This window comes from Peromyscus californicus, unplaced genomic scaffold (assembly GCF_007827085.1).
Source record: "Peromyscus californicus insignis strain IS unplaced genomic scaffold, ASM782708v3 Scaffold_12__1_contigs__length_115047231, whole genome shotgun sequence".
Lineage (NCBI taxonomy): Eukaryota > Metazoa > Chordata > Mammalia > Rodentia > Cricetidae > Peromyscus > Peromyscus californicus.
In genome coordinates, this window is record NW_026294413.1 from 36,873,117 (window position 1) to 36,885,612 (window position 12,496).

The following is a 12,496-nucleotide window of genomic DNA, read 5'->3' on the forward strand; positions in this document are numbered from 1 at the left end:
GAACACACTTCTAGAAGCAGCCCTCACCTAGACCTAGACTTAACAGCCCAGGAAGTTGCTAGACAGCATATATAGTCACATGTGGCAAGTCTGTCCTAGAATGAAGCTGATCCCAGGGAATTCAGAAATGAGAGATACAAAAATCAGTTTTCATAACATCTCCAATAGATGAATCACTAAATTAAGCCAGTCCTGAAACATATATCCTGCGGTTAGAGCCATGGAGTGGGTCAGTCAATTCCTTCTGTGATCTGAGGTTCTGAGATATCTTTCCACTACTTGCAACCAAATGCACCCTACGAACACAATTCACATTTAAAAGGGAATACCTGCTTTTCAAATTACATTTGCAAAAACTGTCAGGGTGCTATAAATTACATATTAACTGTGGTGGTATTGTGTTCCCCAAAATATTGTGTACCCTAATAAACTTATCTGGGGTCAGAGAACAGAACAGCCACTAGATACAAAGGCTAGAAAATGGTGGCACTCACACCTTTAATCCTAGCCTTCTGGAGGCATGGATCTCTGTGAGTTCAAGGCCACACTGGAAATAGCCAGGCATGGTGACTCACACCTTTAATCCCAAGAAGTGAGCCTTTAATCCCAGGAAGTAAGGGCAGGAAGCAGAAAGGTATTTAAGGCATGAAGACCAGAAACTAGAAGCTTTTGGTTGGTTAAGCTTTTAGGCTTCTGAGCAACAGTTCAGCTGAGATCCATTCTGGATGAGGACTGAGAGGCTTCCAGTCTGAGGAAACAGGATCAGCTGAGGAACTGTGAAGGTGAGGAAGCTGTGGCTTGTTCTGCTTCTCTGATCTTCCAGCATTCACCCCAATAACTGGCCTCAGGTTTGATTTTATTAATAAGTACCTTTAAGATTCATGCTACAATTAACTTTTCAATTCTTCTGTCATATTTGATAGTTTTTACCATACTAATAATACTATTTGGCTTCAGGTTGTTTTAATACGAAATATAGTTAGCTACACAGTTAGTACATTATGTAATTATGGGGGAAGGCTTCCATAAGATATTCCATAGAACGTAATTAGTATGGGGCTAATACCAGATCACCAAGAAAAAGAACAGTCAAGTAAAACAGTACAACATATATAATAACACAATGGTTTTATTGATGGCAGAAGAAAAAATTTTCCTTCCACTTGTAAAGATATTTGCTCTACTGAACTTAGTATTTTCCCCCTTGCTTTGTGTAGGTTGAAACTTTTCCCTAAAAACTGCTTTTGTCTTTCTCCAAATATCATATCCAGCATGGTGAGTCTCATTCTGAAGTAGAAAAATCTATGAATGGGCTTCCAGGATGTTTCAGTCAGCAGCTTCTTCCTTCACAAAAAAAAATCTGTTTAAAAAAGAAGGAAAAAATAATAAAACTGGACCTCACAGTACCTCTTCTATACTTTATTATGGCATAGACCAACTGAAACTTTTTTAAGAAGTGAAATGTTCACATAAATATCAGTAATCTCAAATATAATAAATTAGAGAAAACAACCTAGCTCAGAAATGTAAGTCTCTATAAAAAGCAACATTAAAACACCAAAACTATGGCAAAGCGGTGGTCATGGTGGTGCACACTTTTAGTCTGAGCACTCAGGAGGCAGAGGCAGGTGGATCTCTGAGTTTGAGATCAGTCTGGTCTACAAAGTTAGTTCCAGGAAAGCCACAGCTACACAAAGAAATTCTGTCTCAAAAAAATCAAAACAAAAACAAAAAAACCAACCAAACAAACAAACAAAAAAAAAACCACCAATATATATACACACACTTATATATAGTATTTTTAAAGTATATCTCTGGAGCTGTTAGATCCTTTCTTACTAGGTACTGATTTCAGGAATTTGGATTACGTGATAGCTCCTTCACAAAGGAAGTCTTAAATGAGAGGCAGCCAACCAAATCAGCTTTCCACCCCACCCTACCCACATCAATATTTTCTTAGTAGATCTCTGAACTGGGTTAGGCTACCCGGGTCACTTATCATTTACTTTGGTCTGTCATCTGTCCCCTCCCTCTACCTGTTCCCCACCTTGTTCAGTACCTGAATTTTGTTTTAAGATTCATTTTTATTTATTTGCATGTACATGTATACATGTGTGAATGCACACACATGTACACATGTGTGCAACTGTCCTTGAAGGATACAGTAGGGTGCTAGATCTTTCAATCTGGAGTTACAGGTGCTGTGAGCCTCCCAACATTGATGTGGGAACTGAACTCAATCCTCTGTAAGAGCAAGCAGCAAGTGCTCTTAAGTGCTGAGCACCTCTCAGCACTAGGTACCATAGTATTGAAACCACAAAAGTCAGTGGTGACAAAAGCTGACAAAAATAATAAGAGACACATTGGGTTAGCTTTGCGCATGAAAAATGCTGGGCAGGGGCAGGTAATCCACCACTGCAAACACACAGCTTCAAAGTCTTCCAAGCAAGCAGACTCGTGACTAGAAAACAGAGCTCTCACATGCTGCTTTTCTTTAATAAAATAATTGTGTTCATGATGGGGGACAGCATCTGTACTATGGCATACATGTGGATGTCAAGAGACAACTTTGTGGAGTCCATTTTTTCCTTCCTTTACGTGGGCTCCATAAGCAGACTCAAGTGGTCAGGTTTACGTGGCAAGTGCTTCACCCACTGAACCATCTTGCCAGCTTGAGCTCTGCATGCTCATATTCTTACATAATGCCAGTCCTGTTGGCATCACAGGCCAATAGCTATGTTCATAAAGATCATTTCCTAATCTGATATAAAAAATTCTGCACAAGGTTGTCAAAAAATAACCTACATTTATAAACATAGGTTTTACTAGCTAAAAATGGTGTTAAAACTGGACCTTAGAGAACAAACAGTCATAGGATTTTCATGATATCTACAGGTAGCTATTCGTTTCAAGGTTTCTGGTTATAAACGCTGAAGATCATTCTTCCGTTAAATAAGAAACTAAGACCAAAGTCCAGAATGGGTTCACAGTACATATTGCTGACCTTCGTAACACTAGGGAGTTCCAGCTAATCTGTCTTACAATTTCTCTCTCTCCATAGCCAAACATACAACTTGAACTACTCAAACAGTGGACAGACCAGGTCTTCTAATTCTACTTACAACCAACGGCAATATTCAAGTTTAACTGGGATCTCCTTATTCTTACTCACAAGTTCACAACTATACCAAACACATCACATTAAAACTCCAGTTTGTAACAAAAGCATCAGTAAGCATCTGTAACACCCACTTTTGGTGCACAGTCTACACTAGCCACCAAGATCCACTTGCTAAGGATCACTGTGTGCATCTCTCCACCTTTCTCCTCTTCAGTGCTCTCAGACTCCACCCTACAGTGAATGCCTTGGCTGACCCTGTGAATTTATGTAGTTCCTAGGACCCCTGTCACATTATAACTTCTAGTGTCCAAAGTTTAGTCAGCTTTACTGTCTAGAGAGCTGTGTATAACATTCGATTTTCTACATCCACTCACACTTCCAAACTGCACAGAACAATGACAGACAGTGTCTAGGAACTAGACTTTTGGAATTTGGGATTGTCTCCCCTCAAATACCAGATCTGATTTATTGCCACTTTCTCTCACTCTTGGCTACCTGGATGTCTTTCACTTCCCTATGACCAGCTTCGCTCACTTGGCCCTGCCTCAAAGGTGTGTCCTCCTTTGATAGTCTGTGGAACTAGCCTTAGTACTAGACCCAAGTGAGTCGGGCATGTCTCCTCACTGGAGAAGCAGGGAAGTAGGGTTGTATAGAGTATTTACCAAAAATGTTCATGGAAAATAACATGCAAAACTATATATAAAATTCTGTGTCACTTATGCCCCAGGAACATACCCAAAATAAATGAATGGATTTTTAAAAATATATTTTTAGAAGTGATAACAGAAATGCCTAAAGTACTTCTCACTACCCAAAGTAATTTTTGAGAAAAAATCCTTTACCATATATAACTTAGTATTTGTATTTGTGGAAATTCAAATGGCTGACTACCAGTATGTATCTTCTTATTGGATGTTTAAGTTAACAGAAACTTAAAGAAAATGAGAAGAAAAAAATTAGTGTTCCATTTTGTAACAAGAACAGGAAGCATATGTATTTTATTGCTGAATATCACATTCAAAATAGTTTCTCAGTGATATTTTATTCTACTTCATAGGCTTTGATAATGTATTGTTGAATTTTAAGATGCAAAATTAATTTTTCCCAGCCAACACTGCATGTCTTGCTCACTTTAGTTTTGAGTTAACTTTATGGTAAAGTAGTTTTTTAAATGATACACAATAAGATTGCCACCCAAAATTCATTTTTTTGTTGGTAGTAGGAATCTAAAATTTTAGTGTCACCTTTTTTCCCCTGAAAATAATACAACCCAAACAAGTGTCTGGACCATGTGAAAGACTGACTTATTCATTTTATTTTGTTGCCGAGTACTGAATCCAGAGCCTGCCATGTGCTAAGCATTCATGGTCTCTCCAAGAGCATCGAAGACGAAAGTTTTAAGTTAGGGGGCATTAAAAGTAAGACTATGACACTTAAGTTGATGAGGAAATGTTTGCATTGTGCCATTTGATATGGTTAAGCTAGTTACCTCAGGGCAATGGTGTATAATGTATTTTTAAGCAGTGTACTCTTCTCTGAAGAAAAATTTCCATGAACCCAAACATATAAAATACATGAAAGAAACTCCTGGAAGGCGGAGAGGACTGGGCCCTCCCCATCTGGGTACACCTCAGCTTTCCCTGCCTTCTCCATTTCCAGCCTGTTGGATCCTGTCCTTTTCCATCAACCCAAAAGGCAGCTCCAAGAAACCTGACATCCTGCCGAAAACCTTTAGCTTCGTTAAAACTATTTTAAAGGATTTAAAATCCCCAGAAAGCTGGGGAAAGATTCTATTTTCATCCACTCTAAAGGGACATTTAATTGTAAGCACAAGGAACTTCTTTTAAGAGTGTATACTCAATCTTCTACAGTGTGAAGTCCTTTAAAGTCTTGTATAGACTTTGATTCTGCTTTAACAAGAAAAAACAATCATGAGAACCAGTTCTTATATTGCTACAGAAAAGTGCCCAGAGTCAAGCAGCAGCTCCTCTTTGATCGTGTATGGGGGAGGACTGTTTGTTTGACGGCCTTGTATTGAGTGCACAGAGGATAAAAGGAGAAAGTGCTATGCTGGAAAAAGTGCTCGGAGAGTTCGGAAGTCAATTAGCATTAGGCTTTGGCTTTGGGCAGACCATCAGATACGAAGTTAAATGTTAGAAAAGGAAAAATTCTGTATTTATATTAGAACATTGGAAGTAGTTTCAAACATGAATAAGTTATGGGAACTGAAGGAGACACAGCACAGGAACTGTTTTCAGCTGAACAATCAGGAGGGGCAAGTAGTTTAAATGTTAATGACACTTTACTCAATATATTTAAAGTATTATTTCAGCTTATATCAACATAAAGTTATTGAGATAATTTACTTTCCCCCCCCTTTGAACTCTGTTCCACCACTCCCACTTACATCACACCTCAATTCACACTATCCGCACCTCAAGGACTCAATAGCTAGGGCTGGCCACTTATCAGGGGGAAATACAACCTGACTAAAAACGTTAGCAGAACTAACAGCTAAAAAGAGGAGATGAGAAGAGTTTCTGGAGAATTCTCATTAGTCTTGGAAGGCACTGGAAGAAAATCTACTAAGTCCAGAATATCTGTAGGACGATAAATGCCCACTGGGAAATTTAAACTGTCCAAAAGTACTAGCATGATGGAGCGAACACAGTGACAAGACAGGTCAATAACCAAAGACGGGGAAAGTATTTCCTTCCAAAAGCATACTAATAAATAAGGTCTTTGTCAAGTGCCTGGTGCCCAAGACTAGTTTCTGGACCTCCCGACTTCGGGCTTTCTCCCTAGTGAAGATGATTTTCAGACAGCTGTTCTTTCTGAAACTAGTATGAACACGTGTAGATAACCAGCAAACGGCCTCCACATCACATTTCAGTAAGCAGTCCTGGTGTTTCTCTCTGACTCTTGATGGTACACTGTAAACATCCCTCTTTCTCAAATAGGCAAAACTGTATGAAGCAATACTAAAGCACTCGGAAATGAGGACTTTTCTCTCAGAGTTCTGGATCCCAGTGCTACGTCTTCCCATGTGAGTACACAATTAGACCAACTGCAGAAATCAAGAACGAGAAAAGGGATGGGGGGCTGGCAGGTTTAGGAAGTACCCAGGAGGAGTTGGAGTAGGGAGAGAAAGGGTAGAATACTATAAACACAGTACTCATCTCTATCTGAACTGGTCCCCCAGTTAGTGGCCTTCTTGGAGCGGGAGTGTCACTAAAAGTGGGTTTTGAGATTTTCAAAACCTGGTCAAAGGCCCGGTCAGTCTTCCTTTCTCTGCCTGAAACTTGTGGATGAGATGTGAACTCTCAGCTATTATTCCATCGCCATGCCTGCCTGCTGCCATGCCCCCTGCCATGATGATCACGGACTAAGCCTTGGGAACTATAAGCAAGTCCCCAATTAAATGCTTCTTTTATGAACTGCCTTGGTCATGGTGTCTCTTTACATCAACAGAACAGTAACTAAGACAGTAGGTGTGGAGCAAAGAATTTCTAGAAGCATTTGTGGGGAAAAATGTTGTAGAATATCATTTTAAGGTGTATTACTTTTATGTTGCATTTGTCTAACTCTGTGAAGCTGTGTTACTAGGCCTGTCTAAAAAACCTGATGGGCTAATAAAGAGCTGAACGGCCAATAGTGAGGCAAGAGAGAGAAATAGGTGGGGCTGGCAGGCAGAGAGGATAAATAGAAGAAATCTGGGAGAGAAGAAGAAGCAAGAGAAGGAGAAAAGAAGGGGCCAGCTATGCAGCCAGCCATGGAGTAGGAGTGAAAATAAGAATTACAGAAGAGAAAGGTATAAGTCCAGAGACAAAAGATAGATGGGACAATTTAAAGTTAAGAAAAGCTGGCAAGAAACAAGCCAAGCTAAGGCCAGATATTTATAATTAAGAATATATCTCCAAAGATCCCCCTCTTCCCTCCTCCCCCTCCAAGCCCACCTCCCCTTCCCTCCTATAAGAAGGTAAGGCCTCCCATGGGGAGGCACATTTAGTAGAGGCAGGTCCAAGCACCTCCACCTGCCTCAAGGCTGTGTGAGGTATCCCACCATAGGTAGTGGGTTCCAAAAAGCCTGTTCATGTACCAGGGATGGATTTGATTGTTAAGTAAAGTGAATAAAAAAATTCTTAATTAAAAAAAATATATCTCCGTGTATAGCGGGCCCCTCAAAAGAGTAAAGACCAACAACCGAAAAGGCTGGTGGAAAAGTGGCAAACCATAATGTCAATTGAAGGCTGCATTACATGAAACATCAACAGCTGAATTTTAACTGAACACAAATTACACCTTCCTTTTAATGAAAACTACCACACCATGTCAATTTTACCTTTTCACATTAGTTCCGAGCCCGAGGAGGTTGGTAAAACTGCTGTGTTGGCCGAGTGGATCGCCGTGGCTGGCCATCACCTCCTCTACGGAACTCAATGGTGTGATCATAGGTGCCTTCTTCTTCCTATGTGCAAAGAATAATGGTTTAGTGTGTTTAAAGTAGCTCCAACTTTCCTAAGTTAAATATGGTCTATAGTCTTCATGTTAATATACCTCCTTAAGCTGTCAACAGAGAGAGGTGAGGGGAGAGAGGGAGAGGGAGATATTAAAGGAAACACTGTCCAAATAATAGCATGACTGTCACATCAAATGATGAATGTGAGGAACACAGAATATCAAATATAATTTTCTTGACTATTTGGACGTCTGAATATATTTTGGGTGTTCATTACAGAAAGGAGTCTTGGTAAGATACCTAAAAGGGGTTGAAGAGCCAGAGAACAACCAACTATCCACCTTCATTTGATGAAATCTTCAACATTAAGAACCTTACATCTACAGACAGAGAAAATAATAAATTGGAATGGAGGTGGGGTTATGCAATTTAAATATACAAAAAGCTTCATGCAAGAGAGAGCATAGTAAAGCATTTATTCCATTCCTTGCCTTACTGTGAGGGTAGATCTACTAACTCAAGGAAGAGCACAAGGAAATTAGGAGACTGATTAAAGAGTGAGCAGGGAAAGTATAGTTCATTATAAAATCTGCAAAGGACTTAAAGGCAACAAAATAGAGTCAAAAAACACACGGTTTCTTACTGAGTGCTGCCACCCTAGGGTTGGTTTTTTTTTTTTGTATTTTAAAAAATTAATTCAGCTATGAATTAGGTATTCTATCAAAAATGGAAAGAAACTGGCTCTCAGTTTTATTTATGCAAGAAATAGCATCTATTTTTACTGAGTAGAGTTTAAATTCCAAATAAATTATCAGAGTACAATAATTTGCATGATTTTGGAAATTTATTCTTTCTCCCTCCTCCTCATGTTATGAAATCTTTTTTCTCCAACCTTTTCTTTGACTCTAATAATAACATAGGAAATTATAAGAAAGCCAGAATTAAACTACTTGAATTTTTACATAGCCAACTATTGCACTGTTACCTGATGGAAACAGAAAGATGCTAAGCCGTTCTGACTAAAGAAATCCTATTATTTAACAGTGACAGTTAGTATTAGGCATGAACCTTCTTCTCATTATTAGGTAGTCTCCACAGTATTCAACAGAAAGCACCATATTGTACACTTTTTAAAAAGGATACTGAAGTCTAGGAACTAATAGATCTAAGACAACTAAGACAGATTTAGTTTGAATTCACACATTGCTGTTTAAATCTGTGTCTCCATCTTTTTAGAGAAAAATGTCTGATAAGCTAGCCTTTCCCCAAACCCCTTTCAAAGGTCAATCTCAAACTTTTTAGTGGTCTCTGATCTGGAACTCAGCACAGCAATTAAAATGCAGGAAGAAAAGTCAAAAAGTTCTTGGGAAAGAACAGAGCTATCATTTTATTATTCTGGTCACTGTTCTGAATGATGATTATCAAATATTACTGCAAATTTGAAAAGGAGATATACTTAATTTTATGACAAATGACAACACTTAAGGCTTTGCATATTAACTGGAAAGGATGAAAATATATCTGGTACTTTAGGAGAGGAAGCAATTATTGCAGGAATCGGAATAGAATGTTAATTTTCTCTCCACCCAGCTGCAGAACTGGCTGGAGAACATCTGAAAAGTCCTTGCTTTACAATGAAACATTGCAGAAGTTGGACACTGCACGTGCTGAGCAACTGCCTAATAAAAATGATATTGCTATTGAAAAAGCTTTCTCTTCTGGGCTTAAAAGATTCTGACTGTACTCACCAGAGCCAATTAGTGTTAGAGAGATGACCAACCATGAAAATCCTTTCACATAATTTGATGTCTTCACAATTTTTTTACACAAAGTGGCAGTCAAAAACTGAGATTCTGATAGCTTACTTTTCAATTACTGTCAAAGGCACAATCTTTGCTTTTATTAAGTTTTAAATTCCTCCTGCAGAGCAGCTGAGGGCAGACATTGTTTATATGCAATACCCACTGCAGTCTGCAGGAGGAAAGTTGAGTGCTTGACTGCATCCCCATCCTCTTTATATAGCATACAGTTCAAGAATAGATGAAGAGTTTGACCTGTCTTTAATGAAATCTGTATGTTGCCCTAGCCTATCTTCTTCCTTTAGGTTTCAAAACTCTATTACAGATGGAAAATTCAAAAAATTAGTTTCACAGTTAATGAGCAACCAAAGCAACAACAACCACCTGAGAATGCATTAGAGCTGGGAGCATCCTGGAGGGCCATCTAGTCTATGCACCTGCATTTGATGGATACATCTGTCAACCTAAAGCTAGAGAGACAAAGTAATTTTCCAAAGCCACAGAGCTCAATACAAGAAGTTCTCATGGGAACTGTTTTGGTTCAGACTTTCAGCAAAGTTCTTTATAAGGCTTGGAATAACTTCCACGTGATAGAAACACCCAATGTGATCTTCACCCAAACTTTTGAGACCTCCTACTACTTTATATGAGTTATTAGGACTCTAACTTTTGCTCACTTCAGCTATGTAAGCAAATAAAGTCTGGTTTCAAATAATGAATATTCAAACTGAGCCCCTTCTCGTGTTTATATTCACTAGCCCACTGAAACCTTTCATGAGCAGGTACACACTCACATATCCACCCCCCCACACACACACATACACACACACACAAACCTGGGTAGTCTTACAAGCACAAATCAAATGGTATTTTGAAGCAAAGCAAAATAACCAACACAAAGATGACAATAACATCAACAATAACAATTTTTGAAAATTTACAATAAATCTTTTCTGCATACTGTCTTTGGCCTCTCACTACATTTGGAGAACACACATCCAACTACATATGTTACATTTGTAAGTGAGCTGCTCTACAAAACTTAGTAAGAAACTGGTCACTTGAAACCCACAAGGAATGGTTTGAAACATGCTTATATCATGTGGTCTCTGTTCCAGGAACATTGGGTGAAATATGAAGCATGTTAGGGAGGAACTGATGAGCATGGATGCTTGCTAGGAGCTGCTTTGTCTTTCTGTAGAGCAAAAGACACTGGCACTTGCTGTCTTTCTGTAGAGCAAAAGACACTGGCACTTGAGTGAACAGACAGCCCACAGTATGGAAAAAGTTTTTACTAGGTATACATCAGACAGAGAGTTAGTAGCTAAAATATAAAAGATTTTAAAAATTAAATGTCAAAAAAATTAAAAATTAAAAAAAGAGGCTTGCATGGACCTAAATAGAGTTCTCAAAAGATAAAACAAAAACAGCTGAGAAACATTTTTTTTTTAATGCTCAACATTCTCAACCATCAGAGACATGCATATTAAAATTACGTTTATCTTACCCCAGTAAGAATAGCTAAGATCCAAAGAAACAAATAACAAATGCTGGTATGGATGTAGGGAAGCACACTCATTCACTGCTGGTGGAAGTACAAACCACTATAGTCACTATGGTAATCAGTACGGAGTTTCTTCAAAAAAGCTGAAAATATACCTACCACAGGATCAAGCTATGCCATTCTTAGCAATACAGCAAAGGAATCTATTATACTATAGAGATACATGCTCATCCACGTTCATTGCTGCTCTATTCACAAGGGCCTGGAAACTATATGCCCATCAATTGATGAATGGATAACGAAAATGTTACATAATTACACAGTAGAATATTACTTAGCTATTAAGAAAAACAAAATTATAAAATCCACAAGTAAATGGATGGAGCTTGAAACAATCATCCTGAGTGAGAGAACCCAGATCCAGAAAGACAAATGTTTCATGCTTTCTCTCATTTGTGGATGCTAGCTTTGAATCTTTAGATACGTGTTTCATTAGGAATACCCATAGAGGTCAGGAAATAAATAAGGGCCCATAGGCAGAAAAAATGCACTAGTATAAAGGGTTAAAAGGAAATTATGGAACAGAAAAGGGGTAAACTGTGGTGGAAGAGGAGAGGGAAGGGTAGAAGAAGGAAATTGGGAGGGATAAGTAATACTAAAGACTTCTAAAAAAAAGTCATAATATGGAAACCCACTACTACAGAAGCTTCCTAAAATATATCTATCCACATACATTTAAAAGACTGAAATAGAGTTGTGTTGTAATAGGGGAAATAATGGCCCTACAAGACACCAGCTAACAAATAAAAGCCCAGTGCCAGAAATTTGAATTACTTCTTTTGGAGTCCTTGGCAAGTGAGGTCCTGAAGACCACCAAACATTGTAGGCTACTGCCAATGTTCTTGGTTACCCTCCAGAACTTGACGGTAAGATCCTACTGCTGAAGACATCACATATTTGAATCACAGAACAAGGGAAAAATCAAGCTAATAGTTACTGGAAGGTTTTTTTTGTTTGTTTTTTTTTTTTTGGTTTTTCGAGACAGGGTTTCTCTGTGTAGCTTTGCGCCTTTCCTGGGTCTCACTTGGTAGCCCAGGCTGGTTTTTAATGGATTTAATAGATAATATACTTAACAATCATTGAAATTTAGGCTATTGTAAATAATGTTAATGAATACACATCTCTTGTAGTAATTCATATACAAAAACCTACTTTAAATCACTAGGCTATACTTCGCCTATCTGGTCAGATTATATTTATAGAAATACAACCAAATAAGGTTGTATATGAAACTTAAGCAAACAATTATTATAAAAACAGACATGCTTTTACAAAACATTATGCAACTGCAAAGTTAGACCTTAAAATATTGTAAACTATGTTTCTAAATTAATTACACTAATATCCTATAGTATTAGAACAGCTGAAAATTGAAACCAAAGCTGGCTCAGCCTTTATTTCCCTGAGGTCAGGGGTAGTCTGTGCCCATGACAGTTACATGCTATTGATACTAACCTTTTGTTTACCAATTGCTTCTTTGAGCCATTATCTTCCACTCTAGCACTTACAGTTCTACAATACAACAGTGAGGCCCATGACAGTCAGAAGCACAA

General features: G+C 38.3%; 1 protein-coding gene across 5 annotated transcripts in view; it reads right to left on the bottom strand.

The window, feature by feature from the left end:
• Positions 1 to 1,111: 1,111 nt before the first annotated feature.
• Positions 1,112 to 12,496, bottom strand: part of Tdrd3 (tudor domain containing 3) — a 157,614-nt gene continuing 146,229 nt past the window's right edge. For 4 of the 5 annotated variants that reach the window (XM_052732616.1, XM_052732615.1, XM_052732619.1 and 1 more), the window contains 2 exons: positions 7,464 to 7,589; positions 1,112 to 1,360 (listed from right to left, as the gene is read on the bottom strand). In XM_052732616.1, the coding sequence (XP_052588576.1) occupies positions 7,473 to 7,589 (117 nt within the window). In that variant the 3' untranslated portion in view covers positions 1,112 to 1,360; positions 7,464 to 7,472. Of the gene's footprint in view, positions 1,361 to 7,463; positions 7,590 to 12,496 lie in introns of those variants that run through there. The other variant, XM_052732617.1, reaches the window with a different exon arrangement.